The sequence below is a fragment of the Charadrius vociferus genome, unplaced genomic scaffold (genome assembly GCF_000708025.1).
Source record: "Charadrius vociferus isolate BGI_N301 unplaced genomic scaffold, ASM70802v2 scaffold325, whole genome shotgun sequence".
Classification (NCBI taxonomy): Eukaryota; Metazoa; Chordata; class Aves; order Charadriiformes; family Charadriidae; genus Charadrius; species Charadrius vociferus.
This window is the reverse complement of record NW_009648526.1, coordinates 1,994,210-2,017,214: the sequence shown is the minus strand read 5'-3', so window position 1 is coordinate 2,017,214 and position 23,005 is coordinate 1,994,210. Positions and strand designations below refer to the sequence as shown.

General features: G+C 35.2%; 1 protein-coding gene across 1 annotated transcript in view; it reads right to left on the bottom strand.

Moving 5' to 3' along the window:
• UNC13C (unc-13 homolog C (C. elegans)) overlaps window positions 1–23,005 on the bottom strand; it is a 176,190-nt gene that overhangs the window by 78,140 nt on the left and 75,045 nt on the right. The window contains exons 10-16 of the mRNA XM_009885724.1: window positions 19,937–20,106; window positions 17,772–17,887; window positions 16,132–16,295; window positions 9,645–9,795; window positions 6,261–6,329; window positions 4,811–4,900; window positions 3,584–3,712 (exon numbers count right to left, since the gene is read on the bottom strand). Of these exons, the coding sequence (XP_009884026.1) occupies window positions 3,584–3,712; window positions 4,811–4,900; window positions 6,261–6,329; window positions 9,645–9,795; window positions 16,132–16,295; window positions 17,772–17,887; window positions 19,937–20,106 (889 nt within the window). The remainder of the gene's footprint in view (window positions 1–3,583; window positions 3,713–4,810; window positions 4,901–6,260; window positions 6,330–9,644; window positions 9,796–16,131; window positions 16,296–17,771; window positions 17,888–19,936; window positions 20,107–23,005) is intronic.

Here is a 23,005-nt window from a genome sequence, read left to right as displayed (position 1 = left end):
GCATTTTATTGGTTTCACTCAGGGGAGAAGACTGCAAAAAGACTTATTGAAGGGACTTCAGTCATTGTGAGCAACAGCCAAGATTTCAAAAATTTTTTTGTTTTCTTAAGAAAACAGAAACCGCGATATATTTGTAAATTCAGTCACAGAGTTATCAAAAGGCTTCCTAAACTACTTTTCCAAGGCATTATTTTTTTTTCCAACATAAGGCAGCTAGCTCTTCGCTCAGATCAGTGTTAATTAAAAAGAGAAAATCCTACATCTGCTGCATAAGGAATTAGATCCTCATCGGGTGCTTTGTCTCAAACAATGAGGACAGTAATATATGTCAGTAAGGCTGTCAAGATGTCATGTTTTACTATCTGTAGTACTCATTTGCTTTTTGTCATCAGCTGTTCTTTGTATTCTGCTATGAAACTGTAGTATGACATTTTGCATACTGTTGGCATTTACCATGCTTTACCCCAGGAAATATTGCTATTCCCTAAGGGTGGTAATTTGTTGCAAGATATTTGCTTTATAACAGTGACTGTCTCTTTGACATGAAGGTAGAGAGTAATAAAAAGAGGAAATGGGGATTGCTAGGCGTATTTTGTGATCTACTTATTACTCTTCTTATAGTGATAAATTTCCCCAAACTCCAGCTCGGGTACCCTCAATTTCATCATTTCAGTGGCCAGTCCAGACCAAACGATGACAATTGCTCTATTTTCACCCCCAAATCAGACAATGGCTGACATTCAGACATTAAACGTATTTTCTAGAAACACTGTAGCAGACATCTTTGAGAATTTAGGTTGCAGAGAAAAGCAAATGCAGAAGGTGGTTAACATGAGTTACGCACAGAGAAAGTATATACAACCTGCAGGAACCTACCACTTCTGGCCAGATTGAAATACTACTGTTTAAGTAGACTGTCTAGGTTCCACTTTTTCACATCATCCACAACATGATTCAGGCAAGAAATGAACCGTGGTAAACCCCTGAGCCTGCAGTGGGCCTTGGCAGAACAACAGCTGCCTGTCTTTCCCCTGAGTGAGAGCAGGTGGTGACCTACATATGAATCATTTCTTGTTACTTTGGGGTTCATCGATTTCAGTTCTCACTACTCACAGCTCAAAGCTCAGCCGTGCAGCTAAAACATGAACCTCTTGTGCTGCACCACAATGCTAGGAAGAGCTCCTTTCCTCCCTCTGAGAGGAAGAGGCCTCACCCGATGAGAAGGCCAGCAGAGATAAGGGAACGGGTCATGAAGAAAGCCTAAGGGTGGAATCTGCTGTGATCAGACTAAGGGGTTTGAACACAGAACTAATGAAATGTTAATGACAATTTTGGTTACTGCTTCATTATTATAACAGTGACACCACAAGCCAGTCTGCAGTGCACCTGGATTCACTGGAAAACCTCCAGGGCTATAGGTTCCAACAAGGAACTACTTAGCTGTTCCTAAAATAAAACGCATGTGTAGATATATTAGTAGCAAACTATAAGAGAAGCAGAAGGCAGTTTCCTTGTACAACTCTAGAGCTGATACAAAATGTAGGTAGTAATTTGAATTATTTTACTCATCTCTATTAAAGCAAGATTAGTTAGCTTATATTTCTCAGAATTGCCTCCCACCTGCTGTGAAACAGAAACTTTTACTATCTGTTATTAAGATTATGTGATTGTTGTTTGATTACTGTTAGCAATGAGTTATTTTGAATGGGTTCTATTCATCTTCATTTTAAATTTTGCTTTTTGCATATTTTCACTACAATTTCTTGTACTTGCTAGTGAGTGTAGCTCTAGAGATGCTTGTCTGCTTAAAGTTTCTACACACAAACTCACCTGCTGGAAATCTTGCTGAAAGAGAATACAAGAGGCATTTAAATACAGTGAAAAGCAGTTAATTCACTTTTCCAGCTGAGTGATATTTGTGGATTTTTCTATGGGGTTTTTTTTCATTTTTTTTAAATTTAATTGCTCTGTCATTAAGTAGAGTTGTGTAAGAGAAAAATAATACACTGACATGGCCTGTCCTGCTGCTCCCCCCAAAAAATTTGGAGAGAGGTGTCACTTTGTATTTGTTTTACATTCTCTACTGAACAGAAAGGCTATATCATGCCTGCATTTTTAAACCACCTACAAAAATAGACGGGCTAAACTATTTTATGAATTCACAGAAAAAACTAGTGAAAAATTTTAAATACAGATCAGCTTTTGCAGGTATCACAACACTTTGAAGAAGATTACTTCACTTTTAACTGTTTACTAAAATGGCTAGCATCTGCTGATAAACTCTGCACACTTATGCAATACCCAGTCTAACAACAGCATATATTATAGATTACATATTACATATTATCTATTTTATATATTATATTTAACAGAGAAGATCAAATTGCTGCAGAGTAAATGTTAGCAAGAAAACAACAGTTTATGAGGCAAATAAATGTGACGTCTGAAGCTGCTCCTTCTGCTAATTTATACTGCCACTCATCTTTCAGTATAATCTGTTGGGGAATAAACACACACACAAGCATTCACAGTGTGGGTGCCAGTAAGAAAATCTTATGTTCAAAGCTTCGGAGCTAGAGATAAGTTTTCTCACGTAACAAGAATACAACATTAGAAAATAAATTCTCATTTCAGAAAAGCTGACTATATAGCATGTACTGCCTCTCCTGAAATAGAGGACTTCATATTTTGGATTCAAGTGAAATGTGCTTTCAGATAAGATTTGATGTCTTAAATCATGTAGTATGACTGTTCTTATCTATTATATACTACACAGCAAATGCGTATTTGACAAACGACTTAATTCATCCTTTTCAAGGAAGGAATAGTAACTGAAATACCATTTTTCCAGTGTACCACCCCGAAGGCAAGAGTAAGGAACAAGAGGTACTATGATAAAGCAGTGATGCTCCTTTTAGACAGTTACATAATTTTGCAGATACAAACTTCTTAATTTTAACATTACTTATAGAATAAACTCTGGCCATATTATAGGAAAAAAAGCATTCCCATGGCGTTTGCATGGCATTTGGAATACGACAAATGCTATAATTATTTTGAGCTGACAGTTCAGCCTGACAGACTAATATTAAGGAATGTTATAGAATTCTCCTCTTGCTTTCTTGAAGCAGTTACTAAAGCTTGGGTCCAAGTATGTATCATAGGTCTTAAAACATAAGGCCGGAAAGAGTATTTTCAGCAAATTATAATGCTTCTTTTCTAAAGCTACTGAAGTGAAGTATTAGATTTTTAAAAATTATTTTCCAATTATGGATCTTAAATGAACAGTAATTAGTCTAATGTCACCTTCCCTACAGCCACTTGATAATTTTACAGTCAAGTCCAATGGGATTACTAAGTTATGAGTAAACATGTCCACTTTGAAACTCATCTTGTTAAACATTTTAAAGTTCATTGCCATCTGTGAGTTTATTTATAATATACTGCTCTTTCTCACATGAATAAAATGAAAATAACCTGAGTGCTTTGATATGAGGGAACACTAGAATGCTCTGTATTTACTTATGGTAAATTAGCAATAACGAATGAGCAATGACATGAAACAAATTCATATTGGCCTTACCTGATCCACTAATTGGGAGTACAGATCGTAGCAATTGTCAAAAATGTATTTATAAGTTGAGTCCAGGCAGGCTCTTACACAGTCTTTCACCACAGTACTGGCTCGAGGTGGGCTCTGCAATTCAAGGACCTAATAAAATATTTAAAAAATGGTAAAATGTCAGAATTAGATTGAACACAAAAGATCCAAGTGTTGCAATGAATGTAGTTCTGCAACACAGGGTGAAAAGTGTTGAAATATAATAATCATAATATTTAAATATTTAAAATTGTGTTGACTTAAGGTGATCTTAGTTTAAAGATGTGTTAAAACATACGTAAAATAAGTAAGTAGATTGTATAACTAAGTTTTATTTGAATGAAATCATTCCTATGATGAAAGAGCCATTTGTGCACAAGGGTTTACATCTTTAGGTTTTTCACTAGAGGTGGAAAACCTAAAGGTTTTTCCATTATTTAGGAAATAATTAAACCTTACAATTATGTGTTTTCCTCTGAAAAAGAATATCAGCTAAATAACTCTTCAATTTTTAAAGCAAAGGATTCAGCTTTTTACTCCACTTTAGGATACATTAATTTGATCTTCACCTTAATGGATTATTTTAATTCCCTTTATGTAGTGCCTAACACAGTGAAATCACATGCTATTACAGAAACACAAATCAATATTTGTCACATTTTCATCTGGTAATATCAAATGTGTACCATTCCATTCCAAAAATATTTCAGAACTTGATCACCTAGATATCAACATCTGGACTGACTAAAGCAAGTAGAGTTATCAGACCTATTTTGCTGTTTGACATGTGATACTATGATACTACTAGGAAAACATTATTCTCTCTGACACACGTTCCTAAGGAAAACATTATTCTATGTGACACTTGTTCTTAAGGACTTCAACTGAGTTTTGTTTTATGTGACTTGACTCTAAACTAATTGAAAAGGTAAATTTTTTGTTTCCTTCAGGAGATGCAAAAATAATTGTTAAAAGAGGAAAAGATAGTTGTTTATTTTTAAAAGATAATGGCTCTTACCACATTGTTAATACAAAGTATGAATAAGATGACTTGACTTTAATGATCTTCAGTAAGTTGAGAGATTTTAAAACTGAATAAGATGAACTGATTAAGAGTACTAAATACAGTATGATTTTCCTGGAAAAATAAAAGGTAACAGCATTTTTTATTTTTTTTTCCAGAGTCATTGTGCAGATAAAGGACAATACCTTCATTCGAAAAAAAGTAATGCTGGTAAGCAGGTCCACAGTGGATTTCAGATCTTGGAGTCTTTCAGAATTGCTGGCAGGAAAATTATCCTGGTGAATCAGGAAGAGAGGAATCATTTGAAATCAGTGTTACAGGTAAGATCCTTGAACGGCTAGGAAAACAACCCTCTAGGAAAACAAAGATGCTTCTTGAAAGGATTAGAAATGTTCACATATTACCTGAATTCTGCCTATGAGGAAGTCAGTGATGAGTAACCCTTGAACATTGAATAGGAAAACTTCTGATAATGCTCCTATATTTGTAATATGAATGATTTAAAATATCATGATATTTTTAAAACATTAATGGAGTAAAAAATACTACAAAAATACTGGAAAATGTTGCTAATGAAAATCATTTATGGGTTCTCCATCGTACATAAATCACTTGTAGGCATAAATACAGGAGTAAGCTTAATGAAGAAATCATATATGAAATGTTTGTTATGATCTCTAGGTTAACAGGAAGACTGATGGGAAGTAATTTTACTTAAAAGGCTTCATACTAATGAAACATCAGCCGAATATCCTCATGCTCCAGTATTATCTGGATAACATTCTCCAAAATTAAAAGATCCTAGGATGAACATATTTGCTGCATGAAGGACATGGTCTTAAAAACCGAGTACCTGCAACTTCTACCTCTAATGTCTTGGGGTTCTTTTATACATTCCCATTCTCCTTCAGTTTTAGAAACCAGGCCAGATGAACAGAGAAATCCCTTAGTTGGAGACTGCCATTCCTAGAAACTGAAAGGAGAGCCGTAGCTGATGGAGCCCTAATCACTTATGTATCATCCAAAAGTTTCATGATCCAGTGGAATAAAAAAGGTGAGGGAGTTCAGAACTGTAAGATGACTGGCAGGTATTCAGTGCATGATTCTTTCCTGAAAGGCAAGGGTTTGGAGCACACCTCAGTGGAAAGAGCTTCCATGAGGCAGGAACGAAACCAGAATTTCTATCATATAGAAAAATGAGGAGTTAAGTCTCTTCCAAGATTCTGACGATCTCAGCATGGAAGTTGTAGCAAAGATGTCAGCCAGTAACTGCAATTTGAGTTAGAGAAGGTAATTCCCAGACGAATTAACTTAACCAAGTAATGGATTACTTTAACTAAAGTTGTTGAATCTTATTCTCTCTTGAATGTCTGCTCATCCCTTGACCCATTCTTAGCTTTAGGAAAGAAAATAACAACTTTTTTTTTTAATTGGAAAAGTATTGTTGTTAAACTGCTTAAATTCTGTAAGTTTTTGTTCCAAAAGATTTGGGGTCTTATGTCAGCACTGAATATTTTCTGCTTCTATGCCACAAGAGGGATTAATCTCAAACTTCTTTAAGCAGATAAAGCATACAGGGATATTTACATGAAAAAACATTTTAGTTTTCCTCTAGATAGAATAAGTTGCACATACCCTGTATTTAGATAAATCGATCCTCAGAGAATTGTGCAATTGATCCAGCAGTTTTATGAACTTTTCCCTCTGTAAAAAGAAAACAATAATATGTTTCTTAAGATTTTGCATGTTCCTGTAATTGTTGGGTTTCTACAAAGCTGCCTCCCATTCTTAACTTATTTGAAAATAGATTGTTTTGCATTGTTTCATATAAAAGTGCTGGTCTGAGACATCCGTGTTTCAAATGTATCTTCTACCACTTTATTTTTCCATTCTATCCTACGTTGTGATTTACCTGGTATGCATTCAATACCGTGCAGCTGTGCAACGCATTAGTGAGGTGAAATACTTTCCCATGCAGCATTTTCCTTTCTTAATGTCTTATGCATTGTTAAATAATTCAAAATATCTAGAAATTGAAAAGCATTGTCTGATGGCTCTGACCAAAAAAGCAATAACAGCATCAATACAGTATAAAGTCCAAAGCTTTAAGTTATGTTAGCAAAGCTTATTAAAACAGATAAGCTTGTTAATTTTTTATATTTGCCTTGTAATTGCTTGCACTCTTGAAGAAAGCACTTCCCCCTCCCTTTAACATGTAAGAAACCATGCTCATTTACAGCAGAATTTGGTGTAAAAGTATGATTGGAAATTATACTTCAGAAACAGTAGCTTTTGTAAGAATAAGTAATAAAATGAAGTTATAGTTTTCCCTTCCAAATGTGGAGATTAACTTGTTATCTTGATAGATGAGGGGGCAGTGAAAACGTTTTGCTGTGAGACACCCAGCTGAGTTGTGCCATACTCAAGTAATACTAATGACAGCTTCTAATTACCAATCTTTATGTTAGAACATATTCCATAGTCCACTGCACAAAATTGTGCAGAAATTCTTGCCAGCGTATGTGAAAGCAGCAGGCTTGTGGAAGTAGCAAGATCTGACAGCTCTCAAAATGCATGACTGTATCTACACCATCCCTAAATATAATCAGCACTAATACGAAAAGAGAGTTCTTTGTGCACTGTCTCTCATCAGCGGAGCAGTAACCTACACCAAAAGCCACTAATTTGGCACAGTTTCATGTAAGGGATCAACCAAAAGGGAACATTTTTGGCATGGTATAAATCTGTACTGAAATATTCAGTCACCTAAATCCTTCCCAGCTGTAGCCTGAGGACTTGAATTTGAGATGTTCTTTTGATGAATGATGTGCAGCTATCCACTAACAAATGCCTTTTGACCCAAGAGAGAAAAATAATCTAATATTTTGCCTAAGTCAATTGTTTGAAAAAAGAACTCCAAATCTCTATTAGTGATGCTTACTACTATCTTTTCACCCATCTGTTGAACTATGAATTGGATTGGAATTTGCGTCAAAGGTAAACTGGCATTAACATCAGAGAAAGGACTAAATCTCTGTTCAATCTGAGGATAAAAGTAGTTCTGATCATTAGAAAAATGGAAAAAAATATTCTAAATTTCAAAAGCTGAATCAAACTCAAAAGTCTAATAGAGCTTGAACATTGAAAGAGTAGCCTTGTTTGAAGAAAGACGTAGAGTCATTCCATAATAAACCATCGATTAGCTTATAAAACAAAACCTGAATAAGAACAGAGCAACACTGTGCTATCATGGTAATACAATAATTAAATCATAAATACTGTGATAGTGCTTTTCATCTATAAAACTTTTTTACTTTATAGCAATGGAGCAACGTCAATATTCCTCTTTCAAAGCAAACCTCTAGCAGCAATAGATAAAGTTCCAGTTCAAGAACATACTGTCTCCAGCCCTGGGTCCATTTATACGTGAGTACTTCCACCAGACTTAGCATTTACAAAAAAATAAATTGGAAAATATTTCTCTCAAAAAAATACTGAATGGAATTTTTTTTTTAAACAGACTTATAACATCCCTTAAATTTGAAAATATCTTAAAGTTAGTACTACTTCAAGAGTATTTAGAACTAACTGTTGACTATTTACAGCTGTAAGCAGTAGCATCAGATCCTAAGAACATACAGTATTCAGCAATAAGATAAGTCTTTGGCATTATCACTACACAAAGTGTGTTTTCTAGATATAAGTTCTATCTCAAAGGTACTTGTGCATGAAATGCAAACTAATATTTAGTTTCAACTATTTGAGGAACAGAGTTTGCTACAAATCAAAGTTTCTTTTAGCATCCAGAGCAAATTTTCTTTACAAAACTAAACATTTACACTTTTTTCCAGGTGTGGATTGAATTCCTTTACCGAGCATAGCCTGATAATTGTGTTTCTGACTTATGATGGGAAGACAAAAGCAAAACCAGAATTAAATCTTTCTTGGTTTACTAGTCCAGATGTATAATTTCATAATGTTATCTCAAAAATCCTGAAATTCATAATGTTTCTATTATTCTTAATACTGGAGAAGAGCATTAGTACCTCTAATGCTACTTCAAGCAACTATAATTTGTATTTAATGGTTTTTAATTGTGTTTAATATTTTATTTCATGCCAATAAATGGAATTTTGGAAAACATTATCATGTTTTCATAGCTACTGTTAAATGAAAAACAGCTTTGATAGCCATACAAATAACAGAAGTAAAAAAAAAAGAGGAAAGAATGCACCCATTTTTCAGCATCAAATGTTGTTGATACTCTATCTCTGACTATATCATGTGTAATAGTAGAGATATGAAGACAGACAACCTTTTTGAATTATTGCTCTCCCTTACTGCTCTCATCTTCCCAGTGAGGGTAGGTGAACAAACTAGAATACAAAGTGAACGTATCTTTATTTTTTTTATCATGTTCTAAGACTAGGAAGTTCACACTGCGAGATACCCACAGAAGGAAAGTTAGCAACAACAAAAAACTTACTACCACATCCTGACATGCTGGTATTCCTCCTAAAATTTCTGATACCTAAATCTTGGACAATGCACCACTATTTCAGCAAAAAACGGAGTCCATCGTTATAGAATCTTCTAAGAAGAACAACAGTATTTATGGCTAGATCCATTGGGTTAACATGAGTTCACTGATGACACATAGCCCAAGAAAGCAATTGCAACCAATACTTAGACTAGTGCAGTTAGTAGTTTGCAAGCCCCACTGCAATAAAGACAAAAACTGATTGTTAAAGACTAGTACTATGCATGTGTGCCGGTGCTTTCTACCCTATATGCCTTACGTATCACTATATAAGGAACTGAATAGTCTCTTCTCTAGCTTTTATAGTGATTGATTACTGTAAAGACTCAGGGTAAAATTTTCAAAAGCTAACAGCAACTCTCATTCTTTAAAATGACCAACTTTTAAAAAAATGTTTGAATTTAGAAGTTAATACAGTATCATGTATTAGAAAGAAAGGATGAGGACTGATATTCTATTGAAAAAGAAAGTCTACTTACCCCAAAGTTAGTAGCTGCAAACCGATCTGAGGCAGATACGTTAGTTGCTGCTGTAGTATGAGCATAGAAAGCATTTATATTGGCCAACAACGTACTCATAACTGCTGGAACACCAGGGCACATATATTTAGAAGACAGACAGGAAAAGTGCCTACAATTCAAACAAACTGACAGTTATTAAAGATGGCAAAGATTCTGCTCTTTCTCTTACCACAATTTTTTTTTGGCTCCAATGATGTAACTTTCAAGCTACCTCACAGACAATCGCGCAGACACACATAAGGAAAATCCAAACATGTTTGATATCATCACCACTTGTTGCACACTGATATTTTCAAATTCAGCACATCAGATTCACATTTGCTCCTTACTCTGTTAATTCTAAATACAAAAACGTGATTTAACTATCTTAACCGCTATTAAACAAAATGTTATTAAACACAAATTTAAAATCAAATATGAACTTAACATCACAAAAAGGTCACAAGAGATCTATACTCCAGTGGAGAAGGATCCAACTGATGGCAAAAAAAAAAGGACTCAAATCAGCATTTTATTGTGGCTTGTATTTAGGCTACATCGTTAATGAAAGGTGAGGCATGAAGCAACTTTGGGTTCACCTTGATTTGATTTAGGCCATAACTGAAACTATTCTGCTTTGATTCAGGCCAGTAAAGTTTAGGTAGTCAGTCTGTTAAACCTGAAGCAACTTCATATTGGGAAACAATGTTTAAGAAAAGAGAAAGTCTGTCACTGAGCCTGTTCAGAGGTTCAGGTGTGAAAAGGTTTTATCCCCAGTTTCCTGAAAAGCTTGAGGAGATTGACATTCTCTCACAAGCCTGTAACTACTATCCAGCTCCCCGATCTGGAGTGTTTTGATCCCAGAGAGAAGCTACATCACTGCCAGTCCTGTGGCACTGTGCTCGGACTAACAAGGGAGATTAAAGCCACAGCATATCTTTGTGCTGCATGCACGCAGCATAGAAACACAGGCATTTATAGACTGAAGTACACTACTGGAATGGGGAGGAGCTCGGAGTGATTAACTCAGTTGGCTATTGAAGGCTGAAGCTGGCAGTAGCAGTAGAAAAAGAAGGAGAAAAGGTTCCTCCTTCAGGATGCCCGCATTTAGCCATTTCAACTTTTACAGAATTTAACAGAATCTTGACAGTAAAAATTTTGGGCTGAGTGCTGATCACAGACAAAATAACAGTGTGGTTTTTTATTTGGTTTTGCAGGGACCCAACTGGGGATGGGAGACAAGAGAGGCAGGCTCATATTAAAGAGGATGTAGGGCTACAGTCTTCATCTGTATTTGCAGCCTTTCCAGGCCAAGCCAGGAGACCCACTTGGTGAGCCTTCTCTAGCATTAGACTCTCTTTAAAGTATCTTCATACTGGGTTTATATATCACATAGTCTTGCACCGATGTGGTGATATATATTGAGACTTAAAACTTGTATCATGGCAATCATATTCAGAGTGCTTTGCAAATATTTCTCAGCATTCCTGTAAGGTAGATCATTAAGTGCTATTATCTCCATTGTACAAAAGTGAGAGAAACTGCTCAAATCTACACAGCAAATCAATCACACGGGCCAAGACTAGGACTCAGCATTCCCAGCTATTCCCATCATAGGGATAATGCTACCAAACCTTTCATTCATTGCCAGTATTTTTCAGAAGTGCTTTTAAATACCGTAACATGAATCTGACAAAAGCACAACACAGCTACTTACTTAGGAAAATCTTCCATTGTATGTCACATGTTTCCTATCAACTAGAAGAACAATAGTTTCCTTTCTATAAAATGCAATAGTGATGTCAGGTGATTCTCACCAGTTTCAAGTAACCTTTAAAGTTAATAGTAATTTAACCTGATCTATTTATCACATGCATTTTGAGAAATATATGTAGACATGATCAGAACTATTTATTAAAAAGTTCACTCCAAAATAATTAACATATACTTTTACTGCTGACCTTTAATTTCCATAAAACTTTTAGTGGACCTAAAGAACCTTAGTGCACGAGGAACCCCGAGCTTGAGATAAGAAGGCACTAATAACCTGCTGGCCTTAGAGTCATACCTATAACATATGGTCTGGTGAGGGGAGGAGGCAGAAAAAACAGGCAGCCGGCAGCAGTCACTAACCGAAAGCCATCGAGATTGTATCAACTGCCTGCAGGGAACAGGACAGACCGTGGAAAAATAGTTTGGGTCAACATTTTAAGTTCAGCAAGGTATCCTCTGTAGGATCTTCTAACTATTTCACGTTGAGCTACTCAAGGCCTGGACTTAGCTCACATCTTGAAAAAAGACCCAAATTGTACTGATTTGTTGTGAGGAAAATTTAAACCTATGGATGCAATTTATGTAATTTATTTATCCTTATTATATTACTACACCATTCCACCTGTAATTTGGTTAGTGAAATTGATGATGAAGCATCTGTGGCAAGTGACAGGTTATGTGGATTTTTTCTTCTCTCCTTCATTTAATTAAAATCTGTAAACTTAATAGGTTCTGTGAGCTTTACCCACGTGCTATATGGGTCATGACTCAGAGTGCTAACAGCCCAGGTAAGAAATCTGCAAGCCACCTGGCTTCCTTCTGCTTGCTAAAATACCTAAAAAGGAAAATTCTTTTCTTGTTTTTTTTTTTTTTTAGTTCTCTGAAAACAGCAGCCAACAGCATGAGTTATTAACAATTTCTAATGGGCACATTCTGTCACAGCAACCATTGCTAAGTCTCACATATTTTAGAGTAATATTGCATAGTTTAAGCTAGAGTCACATATCTAAAACCAGGCCTGCTTGCTTCAACTTTCTTACTATACAATTTCCTGACCAACATGCAGTGCCCATGACTCTTCCAATCTTTCTGCTAGCGTGAATTGGCAAAGAAAGAAGGCTAATTAATGTGCTGTACTCAGTAAGCAAATGCTATCAATGAAAATTACTTTAATGGCTTTTTGCGTGCTTTTTGCAATGCAGCCACATTAACTGAAGACTAGGAGGAGAAGATGATGGCATAGTTAATGCCCATTAACCTGCTGGAATAAGAACTATGTCGCTGATTCAGAAGCATTCGTTTCTACCTGTGGTGACTCTTGCCAGTAAGAAGCGAAGACCTTAATAGAGCTTTTATTGCACTTGACTCCACTACACAGTAAATCCAGGATGCTGATGCTATGTATAATTTCAGTCTAGTCAAACACTGTTTCAATATGTACTCTGCTTTTTCTTTCTAAAGAGAAATAAATTATGTTGAAAGATGAATAAGAGGAAGAAAATTATTTCTTTACTGAGGCTGGTTTAGAGCAGAAAAGAGCTTGAGCTTTATGTTTGCAGGATTTTTAGTTGGTCACCTATTAGACTGATTTTCCATGAAGCAGTCAAGCACTGAAAGAATAAGCTGATCTAAAGCCTTGTTTATCTTTGCTGAGCTGGCACAATTGTGGTTGATGAGTATACTCAGTGTATTCGGAAAATCAGGACTATCCTTCTGAAATATTATTTCTGTGCTTTAAAGGAATAAATATAAATAAATACTAATTTGAGAGCCAGAAACAAATCATCAGGGTCTACTAAGAAGATCATAGATGACAAAGCCCCCAGCATGAACCCAAAATAATAGAGAAGCGGGGTTATTTATGACTGCAGCAGAACAGGATGCCAAACTGTTCTAGGAAGTGGTACTTTAGGGAGGCTTAATTAGATTTACGTTGTGTTCAGAAATGCAGAATGGCATATATTCCTACTCCAGCATATGCTGTCTACCCATACCTAAAAGGATCAAGACTCCCTACCATTAAGTGGCACTGAAACTTTATGTAATAGATGATTGTAAAATTGCAAACAAATAGGAATTTTAAAAGTTACATTCAGACAAAAAGAGCACCTCATTAGCAACACGCTGAAACTCACTTGAGTGATACAGTACATAGTTAGTTCTGCATTTACAAATGCAAACATTTTAATTTACAATGTTATCATGAGACATGCAGGAGAAACATTCCGCAACTTGATTCTCAAGCATAAAATGCTTACGCAATATTCCTTTGGGCCAAGCGATTACATTCAAATTCTCTCTCTCGTATGGTAGAAAATCACTTTTCTTTTAGCAGAAACACATCGTTACCAAATGGAATCTGATCATTCTATTTTCCAAATCAAGAAGCTATATGTTTTCTCCCAGCCATTAAACTTGTTCCAGGAGAAAAAGGTGATCTCACAAACACAAATAAAAATAAATAAATAAATAAATAAAGATAACAGTCCAAAAGAAAATTCTCCATGATGGATCTAGTGTCTTCACTACTCTTTTTCCCAAAGTCTGAATGCTCTGAGAGACATATCTGCAGATCAATCAGCAAAACAATGCATATGAACATATATCCTTCTTGAAGTCTTATTTGAGATTACTTTCATTATTGATTTTATTCCTAACTTAAACTGGATGTGGCCTTAAATAGTATGTGTTTAAGTTAAGTCAACTTAAACAGTACAGCCTACTCCTCAAACAGGGATTGCTCATTATTAACATGCAGCATTTTAAAATGTAAGTGGACATGGGTATAGGGGCAATGAAATCTTAGTTTTTACTTCCAGTGTACATTCCCTTTGACTACCAACATTGAATTCACTTTATTATTACACCTGCCTTGAAATAGCTGGTTTGCAGTCATCAACAGAAAAGAAATTTAATGGAAAAGGTAAAGAAGAAAGCAAGAACAAGAGGTCAAGCCAAAGTAGGTCATTTAACCTGAAATGACTTGGTTAGAATTTTTGAGTAAGGATTCCTGAAAAGCATGTTGCAGTACTTGCCCAGCTCCATGTTAGATGTTCAGATTAAATTTACTTTCTTTTCACAAGCATCTGTATGTTATGTTATTTACTGATAAAGAAATAAAGCATCTTCTTTATATGAAAATACAACCTGTCCATTTCTAACACTGTTAAATGACAAAGCTTTTTGCGGACTCACATATCAATTATATTGCTATTTTTGCAGTGCTGATTTTTGTTACATTTGAATTTCTAAAATCAGTTTCAAACTTTCTCTGGAAAATTTCAGAGTACTGGCATTCAAGAGATAATGTAAAAGAAACTTCACAATAATTTTTCAGTTGAGGTTGTCCATCAAAAATATAGACATGTTGTACTGAGATAATAAACTACTGGGGCTATAGTTAAAAGGAAACACTAATGCCAAATCAGTGCTTTATTTCCTAAGCAAAACAGTAATAACAGCCCTCCCTTAGCATTAATAGCTCTTGAGAATTCAGCTCATGTAAAACCTTGAATTTCTTTTGATACATACAGCAGGAAGAGCTCTATCATTTTCAGTGATTAACATTTTGGTAAAAATGGCATACCAATTTAAATCAAGTTATAAAACTGTAATACTATGCTAGTTAAGTAACATAACTTAATCAAGTTGTAAAGACATACATGGCTAAAGAGAAGCTAAACATGAAAACCCAAATATTCATGAAACTCAATGCATGAGTTCCTCCATATGTAGTATAGATATACAATACCACAGAGGAACTGTCAAGCTTAATTAATTCTTCTGTGCAGTGCTGTTTAAAGTCCTTGGAGGAAGAGCATTAAAAACATATATTACAAGTACATCCTCTACCTTTCTATTAGATGTACAGTACAATAATTCACAATGAGCTACAAAAAGCAAAAGACACGTTCATTGCAGTAGAGGATGGTGCTATTATATCCCGCAATAAAGAGAAAACTTCATATGTTTATGTGTCTTCACTGTAAGATAATTTTTTTAGGATGTACTGTAAAGAGATGGAGGAAACTAGATAGATGTTCTGATTTAAAATTCCATAATATCAGCTTTCTATAGGACATTTTTTCTGTATTTGTTCTTTAGAAGTCTCATTTGGAGACCTCTGCTTTCCTATGGCTGCAGTAGGAACGGAATATAGTCCTTTTCACTGGCAAGCTTTTAACTGGACAAACTGAGAATACATGATGAAGCTCTTGTATCCCCAGGCCTTTAAGCTCTGTGGTGTTGTGTTCTAAAATGATCAGACAGCTACTTTTGTATGGAAAATGTAGTAACAGGTTCTAATACTGTTAAATGGTTTGCAAGAATTATTTACGCATATTGTGGAAGTTTGTATAGAGTACAGAGGTTGTGAAACCCTGTTATACCATACCAATCCCATCTGGAACAGTGGAAGTGTTTCTGATCCTTGCCACATATCAATATCATAAGGATTAAGAAATGCGTTAGTGGTAATACCAGTAATAGTTGATAAAATGCTTATAATATATCTTAATTCCATTGCAGATGAGAAGCACTTCAATGAGAATCAGATGAACAAAAACAATAACAAGAATTTTAAAACAGGAATGGGAGTGAAACGAAGAATGAAAGCATGAAGGCTTGGAACTCATCGCTTCCCTTAAACACATTCTTGACAGTAGAGTAGAAAACCAGACATAATAATACTTACGTCATAGCTTGATAAATATATTCAATTCCATAGCGCATTGCAAATTCATCTACAATTTCTTGTGCAGCGTCATCAAAGTACACCTTCCAGGCTTCATCACCTCTCACTTCAGGGATTTTTACAACACCATTAGATTTAACTTCCGTCAAGTAATGGAATAGATTCTAAACGTAAGAAATGTTTCAAATAGGAATTTTAGGCTTTTAAGTGGAATTCTGAAAGTATATCCTATATAATAGTCATTAATATGTTCATCACTAATCATCAATATGGTGGGGGTTTTTATTGTTTTCTGAAGACTGGCACTAACTAGTCATCATTTGGTAAACAAAAGCCCAAGACTCAAAGCACATTTTTTATATGGAACTCTGGTAGTGGAGGCTTGTGATTCAGCACATTGATCTATCTGCTCGATACAAGGTCACCACAGTTAACTGGCACAGACAGACTGCAACATAAAATCCTGCAGAAGCTTCTTCTCTATCATATGCCCTTGCTAATGAATGAAATTGCGATGTTATAATGCTCACTACATAGTACTTCAACTTCAATTGGATCTGTGACCACTAAGTTTCAAATTCATTATTTAAGAACGGTAAGTTACAGGAAACCTATCAGAAATACTGCAAGAGCCTCTCAAGTAGTGAAAGGCATGTAATAAAGTTACCAACCTTAGGATCACAGCTAGTACTTAATTTGACGTTAATGTTACAGAATGTTTCTCAGATTGCCTAGCTCCATATGGATCCACAAATTCAGCAGCAGACTTGATTTCCTATTTTCCATGACCAAAAAACCCCAGAAACTTTGAAATAATTTCAGGTTTGCTAATTAGCCCATAACCATCTTGTGAATTATCTTAAAACAACAGAATTTTGCCGTTTACTTCACAGGCCAAAACATTTGCAATATCAGGTCAAAATCTATGAACACAAATGCCCTGAACATTCCATTTTACAAATATTAAAGAATGGGATTTTGTCGATATATACTAGTGCTGAACTTTCAGCCATATGTTATCATCAGTTTTCAGAAAGTACTTGTATTTTTAGAATAGAACTTCAATGTGGATCACTGTTTGATGGAAGAGGAATCAAATACAAGGAAAATGTTTTGAAAGACACAGGGTTTATCAGTGATGATTTTTTTTTCATTGTTGACAAATGCAATGTAGATGATAGGAGAACCCAATTTTATATTGTCTGTGCTGCTCCTGCTTTTTCTCGCTCTCTCCAAAATACGAAGGAATATAGCAGGAAAGAAGTCCTTTACAATTAATAGCTATATTTCTGTAATATACAGAAGTGGTTGTATCTTCTTGATGTTAGCAAGCATGAATGGAGGATCAAAATGCTAAAACAAAATACAATATGGGAATAGTTGACTCCACCTCTTCTTTTTTCTAGCTCCTACAGGCAGGAATGATCTTTTGGTGTTACATTGTTACATTCTGCCTTTGCCTCTGAATCTGATATGCCATCAGCAATACAAAGCGGGAAATCTAAAATAAACTGATCCTGAAGTGTAGCAGCAGTTATTTGTTTCGGTGTTCTAATGTTCTGTAGCCTTTTTTCCTTATCCATGCAACAACTGAATAATAATTTCTGTATAGTATGCTTTCTTTAACTTTTTCAACATACCTCATGCAGACAGGTGTACTGTACATGGTAGGGAGCAACCTTCTCCTCTCCTTTTATTTCAACATTGATTTTCAATCTAATGGCACCAGAGACAGCTGATTTATCTGTTCGCTTCTCTGAAGAGCAGAAAAATAATATATTAGTAACTACCAAGAATACGTATGTCATTAAAAGCTTTCATAAATCATTCTAGCTTAATAAGAATGTTTTTTAAAGCCAGAAAGTCCCGCTGTGGAGAACAAGAGAATTTTTTTTGACACCTCACATATGGTTCAGGCCATGAAGCAGAATATGAAACTATGAAGTAAAGAATCTTTCTTATTTTACCTGCCAAACTCAAACCGCGCTGCACAGCGCTTTATTTAACACTTCTCCCCTTTCAATAGAAATTATCTCAATTTTCTATCTGGTGTCTGTACTAATTATTTTTATTTTAATTCTTGATATTTTCCTTTAGTTATGAAGACTTTAGCAACAATCTGAGCTAGTACGTCTGAGAGAAACTCAAAATGTTCTTAGCAGAACTCAATTACAGAGCTAAGCTGAATCTTACAGAAGAAACAATATGAAGAACTTTGTTTACGCTATCTGTACTAGTCTGTTTAGTTGCTGTCACTCATTGTGGAGGTTACTGATCATCTTTGACTCCAATTTTCACTTTTCCAATCCACTCTAGCAGTGTAACTGAGTCAAGAGGTATTACAATTTTTATGATTCTTTCAGTGTTGTGCTGTGAGTGGTAAAGAACAGTACACTTAATAATAATTGGTATTCCACAAATCTAATTGTTTTGTTTGAGTATTTCACTCCATTTTCCTCTGTATGATGTCACATACTGCAGTTGTGTCAATGTGTGTATGTATCAGAATAGAATATGCCATTCTTTTTAGAATATTAGAATTATCATGAGCCATTTACCAATATTTCTCTTTAGATGCTGACTGAAAGCTTTTCATTCTAGATTCTTCCTTTTGCAGAGCACATAGATTCTCAATGTTATTGTTAAAATGCTTCCAGTCCAACCAGTTCAGCAAAATTTGTTTTAAAAATCCATTTCATAACAGTTTGTGCCAATATTTATATCTGTATTTATATCAGTTTAAGTCACTGACATTTTTGAAGGAATAAAATTCAGAATTCGTGACCCAATTATCTTACCTTAAAAAAAAATCTCATTATAAATAGGAAATATAAAGCAAGACTTTATTTTCTTTGTCAATAAGAAATCATATGCTTCCCTGACACATCTATATATGTCACTGGGAGACGAAACACAAGACAGGGAAATAAGGACCGTTGATTAGGAAACAAATGCTCTACATTTTCAGAAAATTATGTCACATAATTCACCTGAAGTTTTCACAGAGAAGGCAACCAAGATAAAAATGTTACAATCACATTTTTATTATCAAATATAGGAGATTAAGTTTTAAAAGGCTACTCCAGAACATTTAGTGCACCCAAAGAGATTTTTAGAATTAAAGAACAGTTGTATGCTTAGATTTAGATAAAGGAAATATATTCTGAGACACACATTCATTGATTTATTTCTGGTTTAAAGAATTATACTTCTTAAGACGTGTCCAGACAAGAAAGTGCAGTCATTAAGGACAACAGAGAACATCTTGAGCTTCAGCAGGCTGTCTTCAGTTTATGAGTTTGTGTGTAAACACATTTGATATGTACAGAACAGAAAACTCAAGCAAGCAAGTTTCATGATAAACCACAGGTGTAAACACAGAGAAAAATGAAGATGGTTAGGCCCAGAATGGTATATATATATATTTTTTTTAAATACATGATAAAATTAACGTACAAAACAAGAAAAATATTTGTGAAATTCATCTACGTATCTTTGTAGATGTATTTCCCACAGAATGCTGCGAATTGACTACCCTGAAATGTTGGGTTTTCCTATGTATTTTTAATTTTGCATGAAAATGAAGTATTTTTCTTTGATATTGTTGTGATTAGTCTGCTGTCTGTAATTGTCATAACTCTGACTAAAACCCAAGAAAGTATCTTTCATTTTCAAATAAACCTGTAACATTTAAGATTTTAAAAGTTGTATATTGGTCCAAAAGCTATATATTTTGAAGTCCCAAATGTATAGATGCTGAGATTCTACCTAAATTTGTTTTTAAAAAAATCAGTAAGAATCATACCTAAATTATACCATACATCCATTTCTCCACTCAGTGTTCTTACTTCAATGATTGTTTGCCCGAGGAAGTCATCTGATTCCTTTTTGAAATGTTGCTTTACTCTAGATTTGATGTCATCATCTTCATCCCATACCCTCACTTTTATTCTATCTGTAGAGTTATGGCATTCACTGTAAAAATAAAAATAAAATAAAAAAGAGGAGTGGTACATAAGCTACATATATGTGTATGCTTATATAGCTGTCTAATTCCATGTCCTTGATTCCTGTACACTTGCTTAACTGCATAAAGTGACAGAATATAAACAACCTGCAACATTCAGTGGAATAAAAGGCCATACCACATCGCCAGGGAGAAAACTGCAATTACTATCTACAAGAGAAAGTAAAGATACTAACTTGACTGAATTATATATAGATACGAATTGTATTTAGGCATATCATTAACTCCTCATTAAAATTATTAATTAATTTACAATGTGTACTTCTCGATGCTATTATTTAACAAATATCCTAGGAAAGTTATGGTTAGGTCAGGTTTATTCATTAAGGAATGCTATGTAGTACACACAATAGACCACAAAAGTAGTAGCCTGCAATGTTATAATACAAAAAGTGAGAAAATCTTAAAGATTATTTCCAGTGTGTGGCAGGAAGTTTTGGGAAAAAAAACCCCAAACCCCAAAAAACCCAACACGTATGCACAAACATCACAGCAAGACAAGACAGGCAATCAGAAAAACCTAGGGAAATAAGTAGCTGCTCTTTCTTTGAAAGATATATTAATTTTCTCCAAGACGTCCATTCCTTGGTAAGGGAGAGGGAGTAGGGATAGACTGCCATATACTAAAAAATTCCTCGCAATTGAAGTGGCTTACTAACCCTTACTAACTTGCTTCACTTGCAATCTGCAGCGTTCCAAGTGGATAAAATTTTTCACTCCCAGCTCCATCCTGCATATACTTGCACAGAAATGGAAAAGAAACTCTACTGCTGCTTATTCCTATAAGCCACAATGAGGACTGTTTGCTATTGTTCAGTGTTGGCTTCTGATGCCTTCATTGGAACATCCCAACATTGACCGCAGAAGTCAGTGGTAGTGAAAAACTTCCTGATGATATTTAATGTCTAATACAGACCTGGCATCCGTTACAAGCCATGTCATAACTCATGCATCTGTACTAACTGGTGGTTTTTTACATCCATTCAGTAATACTACAAAAGTATTTTAAATATTATGAATCTTTGGTTACCTCTGAATATAGCTTTAAAGTGTAGCAGCAAATTTTCATCTTCAGCAAGGTCTTAGTTTGACACTATATTAAGAGTTCTTACTTGGATTCGATTCCAAGCACTATCACTGCTCAGTGATCTGTCTCTGTTTCCAGCATTACAACAGTAATACTATAACTTATCTCCCAACTGGCACCCCTCAGGGATGTTCTACGAATTAATTAGTGGTGGTAATGGGCTTTGGAAATATAAAGTGCTTTAAATGGTATTATTACTGTCAAGGCCAATCAGTCACTAAAAATGGCATGCACAGCTTTTACTCTGCCTCACTGTGACATCATTCACTATCACAGAAATGCTTGTGTCTGTATTCCAAATTTTAACATTGCAGATATCTCCGGTAATTAAAAACTACATTGTTCTGTGATTAGCAAAACTAATGAAGCCTAGATTCCTTTTGTCTTATGACTGGCTTCCCTTACAACTAACAAAGAGCAAGCACCTATAGAATCTTCTCCCATAACTTGGATTTTCATAAATTACCCCTTCATGTGGACTCCTTGGTGTCTATTATGGGGTGAGCTCATACTGAGGACACTGTTAGGATCTCATCTCTGTCTGACCACATATTTTCATACAACATGATGAACATAGTATTAGGCAATCTGGGAAATTGCTCCAACTGACCACAAAATTCAAAAGCTATTGGCAAGAACACGGAAAATACAGGAAGGCACAGATGGATCAAATAAACATCTTTGCCTTAAGAAACCAGGCAGAAACCATTTAATTTTCCTAAAATATAACCCTGAATTATTGCTTAACATTGCTAGAGTTCTGAATTGCATTTTGCTGTGCACCCAAGAGAAATATTAAACAGGGGAGTTCTACAGTGGCATAGGGAGATCCATCACTGGTGAGGCATTTATGCGACCCTCATCACCATACCTCAACATGATTAGTGGAAATCTCGTTCCTGCTTTGCTTCTCAGGGACATGCTGCATATAAAAGTCATTAAATGGTACTTCAGTACAAATACAGTATTTTTATTCTCCTGAGACAACACCAATTTCTTTCTGATGTACTCTTAGCTGATTAAGGAATATTTATTCAAATGGTCAGGACGACTGCGCTTTTCCTTGATACCCTCATTTGCCTCTCCCACATCTTTCTGTCCTTTAATCTCAGGTCAGTGAAACATGGTGAGACCTATCACAACTAGTGGGTTTACTAACGTGTTCATATTCTTGTCTAAACTTTTAGCTCTGCTAAGTGTTTGTGATGTTCCTGTGCAATATCCCAAAACTGGCATAGATTGTGATGTAAGAAAGGAAGGGTGGATGAACATGTATTTCTACTGTCCTGTCCTGTGGCAGTGAGACTGCAGGGAGATTTACTATTGAAGTTACAGAGCTGTCTCTGCATGATTCTACTTACCTGCCCAGCCTCCTGGAAACAGCACTGTATCATGAGATACACATTCTGCTTTAGTCACTGGTAATATCTGTGCAGCAGCTCTGTGCCTTTGCAAAAAGTATTGGATGGGATTCCTACTTCTGTTTACTCTGTCCAGGAAAATCAGCCCAGGGCAAAGACAACATATGCTATTTTCAGTAGCGTTCTTCTAGCCACTCTGCTTTATATGCCTAGTAAAAGTGTTCACTAAGGTGTGATACAGGAAGGGGAAAAGTGAATTGTTCTTTGGCACCCAGAGAATGAAGACACTGATGCTTTTGAAAGCTGGAAAAGCTGCAGTATATTCAGAGACGCTAGACTGAAGAGATAGTTTTAATAATTTATCAGCAATCTGGTGATGCTACATTACTTCTGCACTTA